The 23,170-nt window shown below is 37.1% G+C and overlaps 1 protein-coding gene across 5 annotated transcripts in view; it reads right to left on the reverse strand.

The window, feature by feature from the left end:
- Positions 1-23,170, reverse strand: part of astn1 (astrotactin 1) — a 351,664-nt gene that overhangs the window by 169,586 nt on the left and 158,908 nt on the right. For all 5 annotated transcript variants that reach the window (XM_032565575.1, XM_032565574.1, XM_032565573.1 and 2 more), the window contains 2 exons: positions 22,965-23,159; positions 9,153-9,280 (listed from right to left, as the gene is read on the reverse strand). In XM_032565575.1, coding sequence (XP_032421466.1) covers positions 9,153-9,280; positions 22,965-23,159 — 323 coding nt within the window. The remainder of the gene's footprint in view (positions 1-9,152; positions 9,281-22,964; positions 23,160-23,170) is intronic.

Consider the following 23,170-nt stretch of genomic DNA (forward strand, 5'->3'; position numbering starts at 1 on the left):
GCTGTATCAATTATCTCATCCAATGTTGTCAGCCGATTAACTGACGTTGAACACAGGAAGTGGATAGAGCAATTCCATGCAATTAATCATTGTGGAGAAATAAATTAAAACCCTTCCGAAATGTGATTACTATTGGCGGTATGGACTGAGCATTGAATAATAATTGAGCCTGAATAGTTATCTTCAGTTCTGACTGAAAACAGAAGTGGCTCTGTGAACAGTGTGGGGATTTACACTGCAAGGCTTTTAGACACAACTCACGGAAAGGAAAAGCCGATAAGACGCCAGATTCAAACCTCCTTAATGCAAATAGCATCTAAGCTGAAAACGGCAAGTATGATAAAGGGGCAACACATGAACACAAATAGTAAAACAGGGATTTAGGATCTTTCTAGCAATAATAATAATAAAAATAATAATAATAATAATAATAATAATAATAATAATAATAATAATAATAAAAATGTACCCAAAAGTCAAACAAACATAATACATCCCATTTTTTCTTAAATACTGTTAATATTATCTATACTCTTCTTTCTAGCATTTGTTTTATGAACAGACAATTATTTGACACAGCAGTGAATTCTTAAAAATCAAGGCAGTGTTGCACGCTCTTTTCTTAAATGGCTTTCTTTGTGTATATTACATCAAAGTTTTACTATATGTCATGCATTTGAGAGCCTCGAGTCATGTCAGACTCGGTTGACATTCAATGAGTTCAATACAAGCTGACACTCAAAAGAGAAAGGAGGAAGAGAGGAAAGCACTTAGGAAATGAGAGTCATGGACAATGACAAAGCTGAAAACTATTCAATACCAGAAAGTGATGTGACAGGAAGGGCTACAAGGGTTTAGCCTTTTAGTTTGAGGAGCTCTGCTAAAGTGCAGGGACATCACCGGGTCAATGCTCAGGGCGAGTCGACGTGTGGCTGCTCGCTTGTTGTCATTTACATGCGTCTTCAAGTGTGAAATGTGAGCAAAATAAGAATGTCTACAAAATCTCGCAATAGATTGCAATTGGCTGAGCCTGATTGATGTCATTGAACAAAAGGACAAAGGTATAGGAGCCAACATGTCAGCATTAGCTGTTTATTTTGTCTCCCAGGAGGGAGAAGAGTGGAGAGCCCGGAAGGGGGGCGATGACAAAGCTGGTGAAATGATGGGCTGTAGATGCCCTTCGCCAACCTCTGAGGATGAGTAGCTCGGACCAGGAACCGCTGATAAATAGGCTTGTGGGGCGCAGGATCTTAGATGTATTTTATCATCTGTTCTCCGAGCAGCATAAATTAATACTGCTGCCGCTGAAGCATCCTGATCACGTGGAAATGCCAGGAGGAACTTGAGTATTGTAAGTGGATGTAAAAAATATATATATCTGAAAACAAGCATTTTTCCCAAACCAGTTGAAAGTTAAAGGTTTACTTTGATATTTTTAAAGTGCTAGTATTACGTGATTAAGTTATAATGATAAACATAATTTACAGAAAAATATTGTCATTAAACATTTCTAAAATGGTTGAAATCTTTTTAAATTTGCAGTTGGATTATGTTTGTTGGCTTCTTAATAGAATAGAATAGAATATATTTTATTGATCCCCAAGGGGGAATTGTTTATTTGCTGAAAGCTACTCCATCTTAGGTAATAAATACAAAGTTAGTTAAATGTATATATACCTAAGAGTTATAAGTTAAACTTAAACTTGACAAACTTAAACTGTTACTGAATATTTAAAACCCGACATGATGCTTTTTGTGTGTTTCTTTGTGTTTAATAGTTTAGTTTATTGAAAAAAAACCAGTAACATCAAGATACAGAGATCAATCTTTACAAGACACCAGACATAAAAATTTACATATGTGAGTGTTTTATAACTGTGTATGCAAATATACTTTGTTTGCTTTTTTGTTAGGAATGAAAAGCAGATATTTTACAGAACATTAGTACATGTTCATATATAATTAGGATTAGTTTCTAAGCTTCAACACATACGAGAAAGAAATTTAAAAGTAATCAACCCTCATTTCTGGCTTTCCCAGCATTGTTTTGGTTGATATATTTGAGATGAAGACAGTTTATGGTGCAAGTCAAATGTAATATGTCACATGAACATACAAAGCTAAATAGCTTTGAGCTAATAAAGCACCAGATTCATCTTTCTACACATCTGGTATGGAAGCTAAACCAAACTGCAAATATTTTATAAGTTATGTTAAAACATTTTAAATGTTGAGATGCCACATATAATTTACATATATCCATATATACAACCTAAACCTGAAGTCATGCTTGGTTCATGATACCTGCATAAGATATTCTTTTGTTTTTAAATTAGACTACATTTTGTTTAACATTTATTATTTTTAAATCTAGCCATTATACGATGAATTTTGGTCATAGTTTGCATTTGGGTTCATCTCCTGACAAGATCTTAATAGCAGGAACTAACTAAAAGATACAGTTTTAATATTTTTAGTTAGCTTTAATTGCTGCTTTAATTAGTTGAACAGCTAATTAGAGTCCAAAGGCAAAGTGGAACAGAAAATGAAATTGCCAGTGATTGAGCCTGAATTCACATCATCTCATCTTTATTTTGCAATTTTAACACTAAGGCGAGTTTTTACTTCATCTTAATTCATATTCAACATTAAAATTTATGAGACTTGCATGAAATACTACTGTGAATGTGCATTAAATCAATATCGACATTGCATTTTTTGTACCTGCAAAAAATACTGAAACAAAAAAATGAGCTTAAAGTAATTTAGTATAAAACATTGTATAAAACATAAATAATAAAAAACAGTGGCCATATAAAAACTTCCATTTAGATATAAAAAATGATCAGTTTATTTCTGTTTTGGATTACATGGTTTTATTAGCTTTCAAGGCTTTGGTAATGCTATTTTACTAGATCTATGTCAATAAATTTCATTAAAGCTGCTATAAAGTTGAAGTTGAGGGACTCAAGAGACAGATGATGGGACAGCTTATTCCTGTGTATAGCACTGGGAGAAGAAAATGGCCTGAAATAAGAGGTAGTAAGAGTAAAACTGATGAGCATAGCCCTTATGCATAATCCAAAAAAGAAATATAAAAAATGCAACATTTCACACTTAAAACAAGCCAATAAATTTAACATTTCATCATCTGAAGTTCCTCTTGCTTATGAGACAAAACGCGATTATATTTAAGATGACTTGAAACATTTCACTATAAGATCTCTTCGTTGAACCAAAGCAAACTCAATGCAGGAGTTATTCCCACAAATCTGACACCGAAGATCAGTCCAATGAGCCAGACGGCTGTTGTGCTTAAGAACCAACTCAAGAACGTGTCTCAGTGCTGCATAAATCAAAACCCACGCACAAGTTTCAAAGTAAATACATGCTGAATAATTTCTACACTTCGGCACTCTCTGAATCTCCACTTGCTTTAAAACAGTGGCACTGTACCGACCGCCTAATCTGCCTCTTCAGTTCCAACCTACATTCCTGACTAGAGGGCTGTTGTTTGAGGAGTTCGTCTTGGAAACCAATGGGGGAAAGAAGAAGGCCCCTGAAGGCATGACCTTCCCTCACTGCCACCAATTATATCAAGGCCTTATAAAATATAGATTATGTGCCATCTCAGTGCTGACATATCTAAAGGCTGGAAGCGCGGGGAGTGTGCACAGAGGCCACAGGCAGAACCCAGGGGGAGAGCAAGTTGAAAATGACAAGATGAGGAGAATACAGTAATTCAAAAGATGACCTTGATGGGAAAAACTCAGTCTGCTCTGGCAGAAAGAAGAATAAATAAAAAAAGAAGCTTAGCATGCTTCCAAAATGATTGGTTGATCAATTTATATCCAATCAAGGCTCTAAATATTAAAATGCACTGATTATGGTGATATTCATTAGCTTAAATTGCATTCTGGACCAATAACCATGTATTATTAATGGATAGGAGCTGAGTTTGGAACAATTGGCATTTAACTTTGTGTCTTAACCTTTCAGCATAAATGTCAAGTCAAATTCTAATAGAAAAAAAGTCTGAAGTTCACCCAACAGTGATTTCATACATTTTAGCTCAAGTGTCTTTTTTTTTGTGGAGGATGGGGCGCACCTATATTCAACCCACAAAATGCTTTGTGAAAGGCTATCAGGGATTTTTTTTTAAATAAACGTCGATGGCGAGAAATCATATTTCATGGTGCGGTATGACAGAAAAGCATGAAGAATCTGAAAGTCTGCCTTTTCTTTTTTCCTTGCACACATATCCACACACACACAAATAACGTATCAGTGAACGTTGCACATCTCAAGAAAGAAAAAACCAAAACGTGCCACTGGAAGAATGCTTGTGTGATATAATCAGCAAGAATGCAAGATAAATTTCTTACACAAGAGAGCCTTACTTCAGAGAATTGGATTTTTGTCTTCAAGTTTTAATCAGCCACAAGGTGCTGGTAATATTCTGGAGTGTTGCAATTTTTTTGCAGCTGTGGCATTTTATTTGTTACAGGTCAAAATTAAGAGTTGTACCAGGCACTGAAAACAAATTACAGCCAACTATTTGCCGCAAACACACTTATGTGCTATACTTTCCTTGGTGAAAAAACCCCATAAAAACATTCTATACACGTTCCAGTATAGTTGTCTTATAATTAGTTTGATCAGTGGTCAAGATAAGTAATACAGAAAAAGACCTATGAAATCATCATTTCATACTACACTGTATACCTGTTTTCTCCAAGTCTGGCTCCTGTTTGGACCAACTGTTAAAAATAGTTTTAAAAAGCTAAAGTTTTTTCACAGCACTCATGAAAAGACTTCAGAAAATTTAAATCTACCCACTACTGGGAAAAAACAAAATCCCTGCATTGTGCCACTGTGTGGGGAATAAATAACATGAGACTGAAAGAATACATACTAAAATATTTGACATCTTAAAAAAACGAGTTAAAAGAAACCCATTCTTTTACCACACTGAATGGACTGGGGAATCCTGCAAGAATGGCAAAACAACAAAAAAACATGAAGACTTGTGAAAACAGCTGCATAAAACTTTGATTTGAAACACCTAAAAGTTTATGGCAGTCATTTCTCCAAAAGTATCAGTCTTGTTCTACGTCAAAAAGCGAAATGGAATGGTTACAGTGAGAGACGACGGTTTTACCTTTAGCCTTCCTTTTCTGAATCTCCTCACACTAGGATTTTAAAACAATCAATCAGAGGCAGAGATCAGCTCAAGATGTAAATAATGAACGTGGCATTACCAGGAAGGGATGTCAACGGATTAAGCCTCCTTTGCTGCCCTTTTAACCTCCACCAATGGATTCCTTTGTCAGGACTGTTCTGTTTTTTTTTTTTTCCCTGAAAGCTCACCCAAAAAACTTCCCACAGATTCTCCTTCAGGTTTTTATTCTTTTCAACCAGTCTTTCAAACAATAAAACTTTAATTTCCCTTCCTACTCTCCATTGTCTGTTTTTCTCCTAAATTTTCAGTGTATTATCTCTCTCCTCTGGTCAGTTATCTCTCAAGTTCCATCTTTGGGGAAATCTGCGCCGCTGTGCTGGGATTACCTGTTTTCCAATTAAATCAAGATGTATTTGCCTTTCAAAAGACTCTCTTTTCTTAGTCTCCCTCCCATTGGAATAATTGACGGAGGTCTCTGGCCTTGTGATGAATGACTTGCAAGTGGAGAGATGAAAAGAAAGATGAATGATTTCACCCCTGTGTGGACTGTAGTGGGGAGGAACAAGGAGTGCTGACATTGTGACAAATACTCTGACCAAAGCAACAAAACCTGGATGAATCAGCAAGGGACAGAGAGGTGCCATGTGCTCATCGCGGCTCAACAGACGCTCATCCTGCCGGCACCACCTCTGCGCGTCTGTATACACCACAGACAATTACCTGAGCCTTGCAATTAACTTCAGGCTTGGTGATAATGCTGATGGCTTGCCAGGAGAGGAGTGGTGGTGGAAGGAAGCCAGCCAGATAGGACTGGGGAGGATTGTGTTTGTGCACGCTGTGGATATGGGAAGGCCAAGAGAACAGGTGCGGTAAAGTGAGAAGATGCCCCAGGTGACTTTATGTGGACGGTGCAACCACTTTCCTAGCCAAGATTGTGAAGATGAAATAAGTTTTTCCACTGCTGCTTGCACAGTTCACTGTCAATGAGCTGGGAGATAGCAAGTATTTTAAAGAAAGAATTCAATGAGCTTATGAAGGGCCATCTGTTTCCAAAGACCAGTAGGTAAGTGGGGCGTAGAACTTTATATGCATCGTATGTCCCTTAAGGGTATGATAAGACTGATGGGCAGTAGCACTAACTCAATTATAAGCATGTGTTGCCAACACAAAACAAAGACAAACTAAGGTTATTGTGTGGCATTCTGGCTTTTTGTGTTGTGTTGATTCACAACTTTGTTCTTTTGCAGTTTTGGCCTTTTGCACCCAACTTTTTCCATGAACAGAATAGCGTTCCCTACCATCAAACATTTTGTACTTTTCAGGTTTAAAGGGAAGTTGCTTCAATACAACAAATGTTTAAGGCATGGCTTTTTTCAACCATTTTACGTTTGGTTTAGATTAAAATTGTGCTTGATAAATAAAATACAAAGGTTCTCCTTTGGTGGTGTGGCTAAAAGTAAGCATGGAAGTCTGTTTTATGCTTGGTTCAGTTAAAAGTTTTAATGACAAAAATAAGGTCAAAGGCAAAAAGTTATGGTTCTACATTCTTGTAATGAGATGCAAGAGAAAGTGGTAACTGCTGCCTTCTCAGGCTGTTTGCAGTACGAGGTAAGACTGCACTGCCTCTAACCTACCTGTTCCTTTGACGCGCTGATCAGTTATTTGTTGCTGACTAAGGCAATATGAAATTTCAATTCAGCTAAAGTATGTACGTAATTGTGAAACCAGGTTTAACCAGTTTCAAGAAGTGAAAAACCTCATCTGTGTTCATAATAAATCATCTTTCTTTTTGTTAAATTTTCCGTTAGACCAATACCAATGCCACACCAATGAAAGTTGGTGTCCTGCATGTTTTAGATGTGTCCCTTCTGGAACAAAGCTGGATTAATGATTCGATTACATTCTCAGTGTCTTACCATTTTCTATGGAGGCCTGTTAAGGAGCCCTTTATTTGATTCAAGTGCACTGAACCAGGGAAGCATCTAAAACATGCAGGATACAGGCTCTTGAGGACTGGATTTGGACAGCTCTGCACTATAGTTTCCACATACTCACAAGTGTCAAACTGAAGGGCTGTTGTCATGCAACGTTTAGATGCATCTTGGCTTCAACATGCCTGAATCACATAATGAAATCATTGTAGACCTGAAATGCAAGCTGTGGAGGTAATTTAGCCATTTTATTCAGGAGTATTGGACCATGGACACGTCTAAAAGTTGCAGGACATCGGCCCCTCAAAGACTGGAGTTTGACACCCTCACTGTAACATCAATAATCTGTTTTCTTCTACCATAATTTAATAGAAGAGTAAAAAAAAACAAAAATCACAGTGACCCAAAAGTATGCTGCTTGCTACTGTGCTGCACTGCTGGATGGGCTGGAAATATATCTCAATTCATGATATTACTTTTGAGTGAGGCCCACGGCTGTTACATCCAAAGCCCAGAAAAGAGTCACTAGAGGAGAAGTGCTGCTGTGCTGGGCTCTGTTCTGTGTGCACTTCACACCCAGGGGCGATGGATGGATAAAAAGGTTTGAACTGAGCAGGCAGAGCTAGGGACCGAGTGCGGAAGATGAGGGAAATGAGGGCTCAGGGGCATGACAAAGGCAGATCCATTTAGATTAGGCGGCTTTAATATCCTCAAATTTGTCCAAGAAAAGCAGTTTGAGCCGACGCTGTCCCGTCTTATTTGATTGTCCATCACAGTTCAGACAATCTCAAATGATGTGGCTTTAAATTGCTACTCTGACAAGAACTGCATCTCTGCTGTTATTTGAAAAACAACAAATTGTACTCTGGACTCAGGGATTTCTAAACTGAGGCACTTTACAGCCACTTAATCGGGTGTAGAAAGCAAATCTAGCAGCCGGTCCGAATAAAGCACTCCTAGGAAAAATGCTGAATCACTTTCATTAAGTTTAAGTCTCCTGGTGAATGAAGACAAAATTATTGTACATGTATGAAGTCCTGAAGAATATACTCCCTTTATTTATGAGATTTCTTCTTTAAAGACTTAATTTGCTCTTTAACTGAAATGTCGCAGGAAAAACAAATTAAAAGAATATATTGTTCAAACTAAATTCTCTAAATAAAACCATCATGGTAAGTTTAGACTGTAAGTTTATGCTCAACAGAAAACATGAGATATCCTTATGATTTGTACAAAATTATGTTATTCTGGAAATGCATGGCAAGCCAAGGAATGGTTTTATGTTTTTATTGAATCTACTAATTAAAATTTTAGAAATGTAATCATTCATTCAAATGTTTTGGTTTTTTTTCATATTAAATTTAGTACAGTTTAGTAAAGTTACAACATTACAAAAAAAAAAAGGGAAACAAAATAATATAGTTCATTCATAAACCAATTCATTAAAGTGTTCCTCCCCCTTCAAACATTTTTGTTTGGCGTTTTGTCATTTTCAGTAGCTGTCCACAGCTGATACTTTTATGGTCACATTCCTCTTGCAACCTGTACAATTTACACTAAACCTGTAATAAAAAAAAATAACATACCCACCTGTTATTAGCTGCTAAAAATATTATGGTTCCTTAAAAGTCATAAAGTTGGCCTATGTTAAATCAATAAAATGTGGTTTTATTAAAAAGCAGCATAATTTTTATCCTTATTAATGTGGTTAAAAATTATATACCTGCTGTAAAGCAAATTGTAAACTTTTGTCTGGGAACCACCTGAACTTACAGAGTTGTGTGGTTGACCTTTAGAAAGTTGTCAGCTTCCTTCATAACTTGCTGTTCAACTCAGTGACCAATCATCGCATTGTAAATGACGGCCTAAATGTCACCATAGTTGTTCAAGCACCTTGGGATCTTAAACATCTTGTCACACTGATTATTAAACTCTCAAATGCAGATAACTTGACATATTTGGATTTGGAGCAGCCAGTGATAAAACACTGCAGTGCAGGCGTGAGCCAAGAGAGGAAACTATGGAATATGGTTTCATACCCGTCAGGTATTCTGGGTCAGGCACAGGGTCTGACAGCTCCTCGTGGCACTGGACCTCCGTTGGCACCGATGCCACCACCATGCCATCTGGGAGCTGCTGCTCAATGCCTCGGGCAAAGTTCTTCTGCCTGGTGAAAAGACCGACAACAGGAGGTTACTTTTTTTTTTTCTTTTTCAGTGGACCAAGATGACAAAGAAGAAAAGAGGGTGCTGGAACAGGAGCATGGTAAGACATTGATATAAGAGTGGTTATGGGATAGATGAGATGGGGGCAGAGAAAGAACATCTATACTATATACAAACACTTTTGTCGTGTGCATATTAGTAGCAAAGAAGGTTAAATACAGTATTTCTGGGGAAAAAATGTTATGTCCTTTAATCTGCTTTAGATTTTGACAAATGATAACCAGGTGGCCAAGGTAGCACTGATTAAAAAATATATAATTAGTAATGTCCAAAACATGGAAGTGACTGGTTCTGTCAGTGCAGACGGACAAATGATATGCATTATATGAATACATGTGCAAAGATGTGTGAAGCCCAATCTTGCTCCACAGACTGGGTGACAGACTGTATATATTATTTGTTCAGTCAGCTGCCAGTGGTGCTGCCTGAGTGTCAACGGTGTTAGACACTTTGAGGCATGTAGAGGATTATACAATCAAAAATGTCAACACTGAAAAAAAAATGTGTGAAATATTAATTTGTTTGCTATTAAAGGATGATAAACTTACTGGTGCTCTTTTATTTTCCCTTTATGTTTGAATATACGTTTGTTCTCCTTTAAACTTGGAGTACCTTTTTAAATTACTATATGTTAATCCCAAATACTTGTTGGTGTTTCAGATCAACTTAAAATAATTTAGAACTCACCAATGTAACTAAATCCTTATCTTGCTTATTTTAAAAGGGTGTTATGAATATTTTATGTATTTGAGAGAACAACGTTACAACATAATATAAAGCTCAAAAAAGTTGATTTTACATAATCCATCCTGATCAGCCACTTTAACTGACTGGTGCGTTATTTACCAAGATGTTAGGTTTATGCTGTCTCAACTATTGTAAACCATTTTCTTGGGTTAGTGGAGAGACTAGAGTCGTGTGGCCAGCTTAGCAACACCGTTGCTTCATATAATGAGTCTTCATGACCCTCCAGTGACCCACTTTCAGATGCAACTTTCTCCACTGATTTTTCATATTCCATTTTCATTCAATAGAGCACATTTGAAAAAAAAAACAAAAAACAACCTAATTTGCATCAAAGTGATATACATGCACAATAATAATAAAAAAAAATACAACAAAATAGGATTGGTTAGATAATGTATAAAAGCAGTGAATAAAACCCCAACCAGTAAACAAGTAAACACTGTATGCAAGTGATTAAACCAGATAAAAGACAGTTCCAGTATCATCTTTAACCTCTGTAGCGTTTGGAGGCAGCAACTGAAAAGGACTTAAATGTAAGATTAATTGATAAGTCTGCAAGATACTGAAGAACAATTTCATGAAGACAATATAGATAGAGTTCAAGTCAAAGCATTATTTAGCTCTAATAGGAAGATGAATTTTGAAGGTAATAAAGTTAACACAGGTCAAACCCTATTTACAAGGACTAGCAATAAGCTAAGCATTAAAAGATAAATATTATGTGGGCATAATACTTGAGACCTTTAAAGAAAAGCCCATAATATCCATACATGTCTGACGGAGACGCTGGTGCTGCTGTATGCCCCTCCCATGTTCATAGATCTAACACGCCACTAGTAGTGACAGATGCAAGTGTAGCATTTTTTTTATCTAAGGTAACTGACATGCAAGCTCCTAAATAGATTAAAATTCAAAAAGACTTTAACTAGACACCAGAAAACAAACAAAAAACAAAGTTTACAACAACAACATCAGTGTCCTATTTTAGTTATTTTTACTGGCTCCATGCCTGGATGTAGGAATAGGGTTGGAATAGTGGAAAAACAAAGAAAAAGAAATCCACATAGGAAAGTTTATTTGTACTGCTACAGTAAAAAGTATTAAGAGTGTCTTCACTCACTATGTCTATTTTCTTTTGCAGCGAATGACTCCTGGTTGAACTCCCTAACGGGGCCCATTTCATCACCCCCACTTACGGTGCCGCTTAGGGTCACAACAAGGTTTCAAAACATAACAACTTCAATAAATCAGTGGCTTAAGTCCTTCAGCCGTCACAAGACCACAGCTAATGAGGAAATATCTTCTTCTTTTCTCCTCTAGGAAACTGCAGTCATTATCTTCACTCCAGGCTCACAACTTACAAATGCCCTTTGGAACCTCGTACTGTACATTTTTTACAAGTAATGTTTTATTGAATATTTCAGTTCAATGCTGCATGAATAAGGATGTTCTTTCTATTCACTATAGGGTGAGGGAGGCTAAGACTGTATAAAATACAATACATCTTAGGAAAGAAGATGTGCCATGCTTGCTGTAACATGATTTACATGATCACAGTTAAGTTTGTACATAATAATTCGTAGCCGATAAATGTGCCACAAAGTTGACCAGAGAGTGAATAACTTTATCCGACTACCGTTTGATGTAGGAGAGGTTCATCAGAGGTTTTTCTGCAGTGGAAAAAAAAGTGACTGTTGCCATTGGAAACCAGCTTAATGAGAGTAGTGAGACCGAATACAGACCATTACAGCCATAAACCTGAAGCCATGGCTTATAAGACATTAAACTGCCTTGTAAAGCTAAAGGGTAAGAGCGGTATAATAACTTTTTGCTGATTTGTAATTGGAGGTAATCAGTCTTGCATATTCATTTGACCCAAGCTGCTTATAAAAGTACAGCCTTAAGATTGTGTGCCTCTTCTTAATTGGACATTTTGTAAGCAAACTGTAAACAGTTTAAACCAATTTGCAAGTCGGTACCACAATCAAATACAGACGTGCACACGGATTTTGCATTTTGAAACAAAATCATTGACATCTATCAGTCTGGAACCATTTACAAAGCCATGTGAAACCCATTCTGCACAAATGCAGAAAACATAGAAAAGTTGTGAACCTTCCCATCACTGGTTGACCAACCAAAATTACCCAAAGAGTACATGGAGTACTGGAGATTTCTCTTGCCTCATTTAAGGTTGGTGTTCATGATTTATGTACAGTACATAATAATCCAAGACAAAATTTCAGAGAAATAGTTTCCTTTGCATTTTATACTGAGTGTATGTTAATTGTAGGTACTCCAAGTGATGATAGTATTATGTCTTTGAACATACATGAGTGGGCAATTAAAATGCATGAAAGATTTTTCAGCTTCACACTCCACCTACTTCTGTTGTTAATATGTACTCCATATAATGCTTCGCTTGATTCATGCAGTGTTTGACGGGGGCTGAGCTGCAAAAGCAGCGCACACAAATATTTACAAAGCACAAAGTGATGCCTTTGGGAAAGTCACAGCTTTGGAACAACAGAACCCACAGGCTGAAGAGAAACGCTGGTAGAATGGCCGTGTGCAATGTAACATTAAAATGCCTTTGAGATTTTATAGACACGGTGTAGCTGAGGGAGAAATGGTAATTAGAGAAACAAAGCTGTGTGTTGATCAGCCAGACTCCTTTTCATGCAGCCCAAACATCTTGACTGAAATAAATGTAAAATTACAGAGAAACAGGGAAGTGGCATATCCAGAAACAAACGCAGTAAACTATTGTAAGCTTTATTTGTCAGCTCAGCGTCACAGATGACTCTGCTGGTGTGCTCAATTCCATAAACGTCTACTGAAGCCCCAGTGTTTGCCTGAGGATTGGCTATCGCCCATATGAGGTGGATTTAGTAGTTAATAAACAACTCCAAGTCTTTGATATCTCACATTTTAAGTTAGTTTAAGGAAATCCTTTGCTTAAGCCAAAAGCCAGATTTGGTCAAATCATTATGTAAAAATTCATCAGTATTGGAGCAAAACAAAAGGGAAAAATTTCACGTTATGTAGTGAGATATGTCTATTTGGGAAAAGATTACCAAATGAACGCTGGCCATTTTGTCCCTTTGCTGAAACCTTCTTTTCCAGTTGTCATTTTGTGTGTAACTGTAAGAATGTAAGTAGGATCTATCAAATCACACTACCTTGAGGCATTTAAAACCCATTTAAAACAGATGATTTAAGTAATTTTAATAATCTACTGATTACTCCTTATGTGCTACATGGAAATGTGGTTATCTGACTCCAATAAATAAAATCTGGTAGCAAAGGTCTCAAATAGTTATTTTGGTTTTTGTCATCAGTCATGGCCTCATATTTTATGCAGTTGACTCTTCCAAATGAATATTTGAACCACATTCAATCATAAAATGTAGTGCAAATACATGAGTGTAATTTTATGACTTAATATCTCAGTGTTGCATTAAAAAGACCTTGCCTATTACATTCTTTTATTTAGTTTATTGGCACTTAGTAGAAGTAGGCGACAATGAATGGCAATTAAATCAAGAAAAACTATTTAGTATTTAATCAATGTATACTTGTGAAAAATTATGGGTAATTTTAGCCATTTAGCATTTGTAAAATGTAGGGAAATTCTTATACTTTGATCCATTTTAAAGCATCATCTTTTTGACAGGCTGTGAATCCCTATCAATCAGTGAATCTGTATTATTTTAGTGGTTCAGTGAAGAAAACAAGTAAATGTAAATTGTGCCGTTTGACACCAAAAAGCACGGTTTGACTTGTTCCTTCCGAGTCTGCTTTTTGCTCACGAATGTGGCAGAGAGGGTATGAGAAGAAAAGGGGGAAAAAAATGCTCCCCTGACAAAAATATAAAAGAAATTTTAACAATAACACTACTACACCTGATGCTTTTACAGTGGCTTCACTCTAAAACTCTGTTCAAAAGGTGAAACTGTAAATGTTCAAATGTTCTTCACAGATACTGACTTACAGTGCATCCGGAAGATATTCACAGCACTCCACCTTTACCTCGGCACTTTAAGTGGAAACACTGAGGTGTAAAGAAGAGGCACTGAAATCAACCACGACTCCAAGAAAATCTTCTTGAATATACCTTAGAAAACTGTGCCCACACGTGACAAGGAAAGGTGGAAGATGACGCTAGTTAGTTTAGCTGTCTAAACTTACGTTTTTTTCCTGTACTATGCTGTATGACTCAGCTTGCACTGAAATATAAGTTATGTGTTGCTAAATTTGCAGCCCAAAGCAGTCACAAACAAGGCTGGCTGGGATTTGATCACGCTGGAGTCAAACACCTGTCACTTCCTGCTGAAAGTATTTCTGCATGATTTCAGCTGTCATTTTAACAAAGCACATAAATGGGGACTGTAATGACTGGATCTGGGTTGTTTTGCTGAAGATGGTGATTTTTTTTTCCTCTTAGTAGCATGCTAAGTGGGACACGAGCTTGGTTCCATTCAGTGCATTCATGTCTGACAATTTTCACTGTTAATTTTGTTAGAGGATGACATGTAACATTTAACAACCATCTGGCACTGTGAAGATGTCATCATTCATTTCTCTTTTGGATGTTCACAGAACTTTTTTGTTTTTTTGTTTTTTACAAAACTGCCAGAAGGAAGTGAAGCTTTTTTTTTCTTTCTAAACAGGACCGGCAGAAAAGCGGGCACCCGTTTGATAAATTATTTGAATGTAAAATGTGACAAAGCACTTAGATGGTTTAGATTCATATCAGTCGTCCTGTCGCTATTGTGTGCTTTCCTTACAGTGATTCCCTCGACAACGAAGCTCAATAAGAGACAATTAAAGCTACTAGCTAACCCCCCTCCACCTCTATTAGTCTACAGCAAACACATTTTATGTTTTGATTAAGTGAGAGTAAATGAAGGAATTCCTCGAGGGTGATATGCAGGGTGTGGTGCTGCAAGCTAAAAAAAGATTTTGGAGTAATAAAAAGAATGCTCTCGCAAAATAGTTTGGGGGTTGGGGAGCTGTGTCAGGTAGGAGCATTGACTTAATCATTGATCCCAAGCAGCAAGCAGAATGAGAACAAGGGGCACTAAAATATTCATTAAAACCTGCTCTGAGCTTGTCGAGAGAGAGAGGAATAGAGAGGAGAGGAAGGGGAGGACAGTTAGGAGTAATGAGAGGAGGTTAGCTTTTTAACATCTCATTAAGGGGAGTCCACCGGCTCCCACTGAGACAGGAAGACAGAAACCCTGTCAAAGCGTTCTGTAATTTGAAGCCGGAATCTCATCGAGTCTGCCGCTCCCGAGATGTCACCCTGGTAGGACCTTCTTTCAGGGGGAATGGCTGAGTTGCCTCTCAGGTTGCTTTGTAACCAAAGTCATCCTGTGCCCCCACTTCCCCACCACACCATTCTGCTCGCCAGTGTCAGAAAATCAAATAAATAAACCTTTTTTTTTTATGAAAACAACAACCTTTCTGCAAAGGGAGGTTGGGATATATTTCCCTTAGCAAAGACAGAACAAACATGAGAAGCGTTTCCAGGGCTGGTGCGCTTCAAAGATGGACCATAAGGCATACTTCCTGGGGAGGGAGAATCAAACCAGCTCTGTGTGCGCGAGTGCCAATGCTCTGGAGGGACGGTGCTGAAAGAACTGTGACTGCGTGTGTGTGTTTGTGACTATGCATTTATGTGCATAGTTCAACAGTCTGGCTATTTTGTCTTTGTTGGTGTCATGTCAACGGCCACCTGCTCACACCACTTGCTGCTTCTCCGTCAATCCTCACCCATCTCACATTTGATGCTCCGGACAATCAAAGAGAAAAGCACACTAGGGGCACAGAGCTGATCCACTGCTACACACACACATCCTAGTACTTCCATCCACACAGACGCACAGACAAAGAGAGAGGGCTATGTCCCAAATAAATAAAACATTACAAGCAAAAACACTGACTTTGACTGTTTACATTTTTTGCAGCTTTCTGCAGATGGAAATGGGATTTTGTCTGAAAAGGAGTTGGGGTGAAGAAAAGAAAAGGTAGGAGAGTGTACAGAACCAAAACAAAAAAGGAGCGCAAACAACAAAAAAAAGCAATCGAGACTATGGAACAAACCCAGAAAAGTAAATATTGTGATATTTTAGAAGTGAAAGAAAACCATAAGAAATGGGAAACCTCCATCCAGGGTTTAACAGTATAAAATGTTGACTTCTTTTGTGAATGATGGGAGGCAGATGCTTTGTGCCACTCTTGCTCAGTGGGTAGGGGCTTTTGAAGAGATGCCAGTGAAGATCACATAAAGACTTTCTTTCTCTCCCTCCGTTTCTGCTTCCAGTTCTCAAGGACAAACAGGGTTTCTAATCAGAATGTGTGTGAATGCTGTTTCACTTGCTTTTTTGTAACTAATGAAAAGTTAATACCCGTCTGCAGCCTTGCAGTTTTATTATATATAGTGGCTGCAAAAAAGAAAAATCAACTTTTCAATAAGCTTCTCTTAAAAGCCATTTAACTTGACATATAATATAGGCAAATATTGTACAATCTAGATGGCACATCTTTTAATGGGAAAATACAGTGAAAACACAGTGAATGTAAAAGTCAATGAAGAATTCACTGAAGCAATGAAATTTATACTCTAGTTAGTGTTGTGGAAATTAGTCTGTCTATAAGATTGCATTACTGTAGGTTATAAAATTAAATCCACTGTTATCTTTAGACTTATATTTAAATGTTTCAGAAAATATTATTTAACATTTAAAAACTATGAACTGTGACTTCTTTTAATAAGATGTTATGGGTTAGTGAAATGTATTTAACTTTGAAATAATTTCTTGCAGTTCGTTCACAGAGATCAGCTTTGTCATTATTCTAAACCTAAAGCCAAAATTGACATATTGTTAGACTAATAAGTCAAAGTATCTGGTTGATAAATGAAATGGATTTTGTTCTCGGTAGAGAATGACAAAGATTGTTCATGAGACTCAAGTTTGTTAATTTGATGCCAAGTCAAACTTTGAGTTTTTAAACCATGTAAGTTACAAACTTTATTGTCTTGAATCCAAACTCAACTGGCCATTTTTGTGAGATTGTCATATGATTTTCAAAGAGCACAACAGAATGCTACAAGATTTCTCGTTTCACACAATAATAAAAATGTGGTTATTTTCCATCTTTATGCCGTTTTCAAAGCATACGAGTAATTTTAAAAAGAAGTTTCTTACATAAAAGTCTATATGTCAGCATGTGCAGTAAGCATATGCTGACGTTCGTCTGATCCATCAGTGTACAAAGGAATATTGTTTTGTAGACTTGAGAAAGAAAACTTTTTTAAAGCAGACATATTTAACTGATGTCTGGTCACCAAATGCCAAGACAGAAAACGGATGGAGTGAGTGGTTTAGCTACAAAAATCCGACATGCAAAAAACATGCATAGTGTGTTAAAGCTTCAAGCTACTGCTTCCAGACAACATTATTCCTCACATTTTCCACTGATTTCAATAAAATCTTCAAAATAAAAATAAAAATTCAAGCTGTAGACTTTTTCTCAAATTTGACATTTCAAACTTCTTTACAACTTCGGCTCTATTCTCGACTGGCTTTTTTTCCCTCTTTCTTTTATTTTTGTGTTGCTTTTTTTATTATTATTATTTTGGTAAATAAATATAACTATGGTCAATAACTTAAAAAGAAAACTTCTAAAAAGTATGATGTGTGCCTTTCTAAGATGCAAAAATAGATCTTTTATATAGTATTTTAGTCTTTTTATAAGAGCATAAAGAGAATGTGAGGTTTTTATTTTTTGTAGCTCATCCAAATGAAATTTGAACACATCAAAAACATGGTGTGCTGGTTGTCATATTTTAGGAGAGCACTGCTATTAGGATTAATTGACATAAGCAACACTTCAGTCTTCTCAGCAGGAACCACATTGTCTGGCTCTTCTGTCTAATGGCGGGATCATGCCTCTAACCTCAGCAGGAAGCAGCAAGGTGGTGGGATTCTAATTTGATTTCTTTTTTGTTTTTTTCCCCTTTTTCAAGAAATGTTGCAGCCTCAATAACTCCTAATAAGAAACTAATTCCATTTCCTGCAAACAAGTTACTGTAAGTGAATTTTGAAATACACATTCTGGTTTCAAAAGCACTACAAATTAAAGCTTTCTTCTTTTTTTCCAGCAAAAATATTTAGTGAGGTTTTCTAAAAAAAAAAAAAAAACCTGCATTTATTTCTTCCTTTAAAGTACTTTGTATTTCCAAAGAAAGAAATTATACGTAAAGCAATTAACTTTGGTGATTTGAAAAACATATAATGTACATTGATACCCTGAAATACATATAATAGCCACGGATTCAATTCTTTTTGAAAGCAAAATTAACATCCATCATCAACACCAGCTGCTGAGGCATGCTTGTGCCATTTTCCAGTCATCATTGTACGAGAGGCGGGGGACAGCCTGGACAGTTCACCAATCCACTCAGGGCAAAATTAACAAATCACTTTGTTCCTAGCAGCAAATGTTAAAAATCTAGACTATGTAGTTATAAATCTGGGTTAAGATGTGACCAAATGCATCTTATTGATAAAAAAATTCAGGTCATACATCTACCTTGCTTGTCAAACCAAGCGGCACAGCTGTTTAAAGCCGTCAACCTCAATTTATGAGCACATGTGAGGTTACTCTTTTATGTTTTCTATATGCTGGAAAAATCTCTAGAGGCGACGAACACGTTTACAATTTGAACCAACATACTTTCCTTCAGTCATCTACAGCACCTTTTATTACTGACTCCATGTTCCATTCACTATTTAATGTTTACTACTATTTAGTCAGGCATCTGATTCAATAAGTGAGAGCAACTGTGCATATATTTAATAGATGCTTCACAGTTCAAAAAGGCTTAAAATATATATTTGTAATGTCACATTTTTAATCCAGTTTTATGAGAAAATCATTCTCCCAGGTTACCTTTAATAATAATATTTAACTTCTTCAAAGGGAAATTGAAACTTTCTTTGTGAAAATGTAATGTACAGGGTTTGATTTCAAAATATAAACTGAAGTTTTAACAAACGTCAAACCTCAAATGGATCTCTGGTGTGCAGCTGCAATGCTCACGTTACGTAACTGTTGTCCATTTTACACACAAGTGTATATCTAGCTCAGTAAAATTTAATTTCAGCACACTGGCTCCTGGTCAGCCTTAATTCGTTTGCCTCAATCTCTTATAATTAGGTCTTCCATTAACCATGCCTCCCGATAGAGTCTCCATTCCTCTTCCAGCACCTCATCCACACAGGAAGCATTTGGTGTTTGTCGAAGTCTGGCTCGGATCACGCTTTCCATTCAGAAGGCTCTTTCAAATAAGATCAGAGCATTAGAGATTTAGATTATTGATGATATTAACTTTCCTGCCTCACCCAGCCCTCTCTCTCAGAGACTCTGGTGGTGGATCCCTAAGTGGGTGTGTTGCCTCCGGCGGCAAAATCCATGCACAGCCCAAATTAAATTCCTGGGCCACAGATGCCTTTGCTGACCTTCTGGCTTCCTGAGTTCAGTGGAGATGATTACAGCATGCAGACAGAGATAATTAACCACCCTTAAAATACTTTCCACGTCAAATCAAACCCTGTACAAATTAGAAAGGATGCGCAGTTCAACTTGCATGGGTGTTTAACATGAAGCCTCAAGATAAAAAGTGAGGTGATTATTGTTTTCCACTATTTTCTCATGTGAGTACTTTCCTGAATTTTATGTTGCACAGTTGTTGGACGAGGGCAAATTCTTATCAGTATTCTCAATTTTTGAAGAAGAGATCAGGGAAAATCTGTCAAAGAATCTTTGCCCCAACGTGAAACTACTTTTACAGATACCGATTCGATCTGATATGTTTCCACATCCTGTGAAACCATTTTGCTAATGTGCAACCTGAAACGCATCCCACCCCGAGAGAATCTCAAAGGCTGATCTGCAGCCCCTGGGAAACCAATACCACTGTCGGCGATGTAAAAATCACTTGCCAACATGGTTCATATGATACGTATTGCAAACCTGTGTTAAAAGGTGTTGTGCTGGATCTGCTTTATTTCCCAGGTATAAAAAAGTATGTTCTGTTTCCAGAGAAATGTCCAAATGCTTTATTCATCACAAATTTATCCTAAAAACATGTTTTAAAAACCCTGTGATTTGGTGCTCCTTTCAAACATATCACTATTTTAAAAAATTCTTTCAGACCAGTTAATAAAACCTTTACAAATAAAAATGTAAAAAAGTGTGGGATGTGTACATCCTCTCTCAGTGAACACTTTGCAAAACGATCTTCCTCTACAAATACAACCACGAGTCATTTTTAGTATCAATTTCACAACGTCACACTGAAAATATTTGCTCATCTTTCTTCTTGGAAAATTTAATTTCAGCAGGAATGTGATTTTACTTTGTAACTCAACTTTGCTGTGAACATTTCCACAACTTTCTCCCAGACCTGTCTGCTGTGTTCTTTGGTTTTCCTCACACTGTTTGCTCGCCAATATTCTCAAGCAAGTTTCAGCGACCCTCACAGCAATGAGTTGAAATTAAACTTAAGTGGACTTTATTTAGTAATAAGATGAGATCTGAAGACCATTTTCACACTTCAGATTTTTCTTTATAAATAAAACAAAAAAAACAACAACAATGAGTTACCTACCTTCTGCTAAATACTTATGCACTATTTTGTGTTGGCCTTACATATAAAATCCCTATACAAAAACATTGAAGTTCCTCACAACAATATGACAAAATCTGGAAAAGTTCAAGGGATATGAATACTTTTGAAAGGTGCTGTATTGAAAAGGAGGAATTTTAGGAGTCTGCCACAAAGGCACACTTTTATTTGATCATTAGTAAAGTTTAAAATCACCGGCTCAAAGCTTAGGCGCAATGGGTATCGTAGGTCTCTCTGAACTACTCAGATTTTATTGACTGATATAGTCTGCAGGCATTACTCTCTGAACGTATTTTGCAAAGAGCTTGTACTAAATACCCTACTGAGATCGACATTTTGGCATGTAGTCCAAAGATGAAACAAATTGCTGTTAAGGGATGTTTCAACTGGCACATTTCAACTTGGTGATAAAGTCGGTGATTTTTATTTTTTGTGATGCTGTGTGTCAGTCCAGTATCTGTCTTGTGGCCAAGGCTCTCCCTCCTGAGGACCCAAACATCAGGATCTAAAATCATTCTTTATACATCCCGAGTCTGATGTTAGTGACAGAATGAGTCACACTGAGTTCAGCTGCTGTTCAGAATCTTAAAACAGACAGTCAGCACTCTACAACCGTTTCAATTCTAGGTCGCCTTACAGTGAACCACAGGCAGGAAGGCATTAAGAATCCAGGACAACCACTGGTCTGTGGAATATCAAACATTTCTCTGAGATTTAAGATTTTAAGAGCTGACAAGTTTCTCAGTAACAAACTGGGGTTAGAGATGAAGGCAATCCACTCTAATATCAGTATCAGATCTGTACTGGCAATGAACCGTCAGCTAAGGCCAGAGACTGATCTGTTAGCCTGGCTTCCTGTTCTCCATTGTTTATTTATACAACCTCATGTTAGATGAAGAATTTAGAAATGACGGCAGTTTGTAGGAAGACTTCGAAACAAAAGGAACAAATGACAGAGAAGCTGCTTACAGCTAGCAATACTAATGAAAGTTGCTAAAAGCTAATTAAAATCGGTCCTGTGATATGTGCTTGACTGATTAAAATAGGAAATCACTATTGACTAAACTGCTTTGTGTGACTTTTCACTATTGTTCAGGTTAACACATGATTACAAGCCTGCTCATAAAGAATGACCTTTCATAGGACATAATCTTGTTATGGAAAAACTTTTGTGCTGAAAGTAGTGATGTTTAAGACCATTTCCACAACATTTGGACCCCAGTGGCGCAAAAGCTATTTTTTCAAACTTCTGTAATGTTCTGAAGTCCATTCTGCCCCTCAATCCCACCTTTACCTCTGAAGTCTGCATATAAATCCAGCAGCTCTGCAGGATAATGTGAATAAATGCATAAAAGGCTTTTTCTGAGGTGTAGTATTATTTCACAAACAAAAAGACAACTGAAAGTAGGTGCACAACTCCTAGCTGTACAGCTGGCAGGATTTGATGTTTTATTTAGTTTTAGCTGACAAGAGGACAAGAACAAAACAAAAATGTTTAATATTTTTGTTTAATAAAAGTATAGCTGTCCAGATTAGACCCCAGAAATTTTAGACTGGAGCATCTCTTGTTGCAATCTGGTAGCCACTATTATAAATACCTCTGTTAGCTTTCTGCCTCCCATCACAAAAATAGAGGAAAATGGCAGAGAGGTACAGACACACAGACCTGACAACAAAACAATAAAATACTGGCTTAGACTCAATTTAAAATGAAAACTAATCAGCTAGCACAAAAACATCACAAATTGAAATATGCATTATTTCGTTTTATGTACAGTGACTCGTATGCAACTTTTGAACTGTATGAAGTTCAACAGTTTCATAATATGTGTGTTAGATTTGATGTTTCTTTTCCTTTTATTTGAGAAACGCTGCTATATTTCACTCTGTCTAATTTCCTTAGCTATTTTCTTATGCAGTGGCACATAGCCCGAAATTACATTCCTTATAGGACAGCAAAGTTTATTTTATCCTTATTTTATCTTTCATATACAGCTGCCACAGCAACCTATATTATCCCAGCCACCGTAGAGAGTTTGTTATTTAAAAGCAATCCATCAGAAAGATGTCAGCACTGTGGGAACCTAAACCCTAACCCCCCCCCGACTGTTTCCCTGCTGAGGCACAAATGGCAGGCAGTCTACCACAGACCACATTTCACAAACAGCTTTTGTGTTTACCTGAACGTGGCCTTCAGTATCTGACCAGAGGTGCTTTCCTGGGTGTGGTTGTTGTAACCATAGAAGAGGTCTCCAAAGACGGTCTGGTTGGCAGGAATGTCTGTCGCTTCGCCGCAGTCCACACCCTCAACACAGGACTCAGACAGAGGCAAGCATGACCTCCCATCAGGACCGCGCTTATAGTCCTCGATGCACCTGGAATGATT

The sequence above is a fragment of the Xiphophorus hellerii genome, chromosome 6 (genome assembly GCF_003331165.1).
Source record: "Xiphophorus hellerii strain 12219 chromosome 6, Xiphophorus_hellerii-4.1, whole genome shotgun sequence".
Classification (NCBI taxonomy): domain Eukaryota; kingdom Metazoa; phylum Chordata; class Actinopteri; order Cyprinodontiformes; family Poeciliidae; genus Xiphophorus; species Xiphophorus hellerii.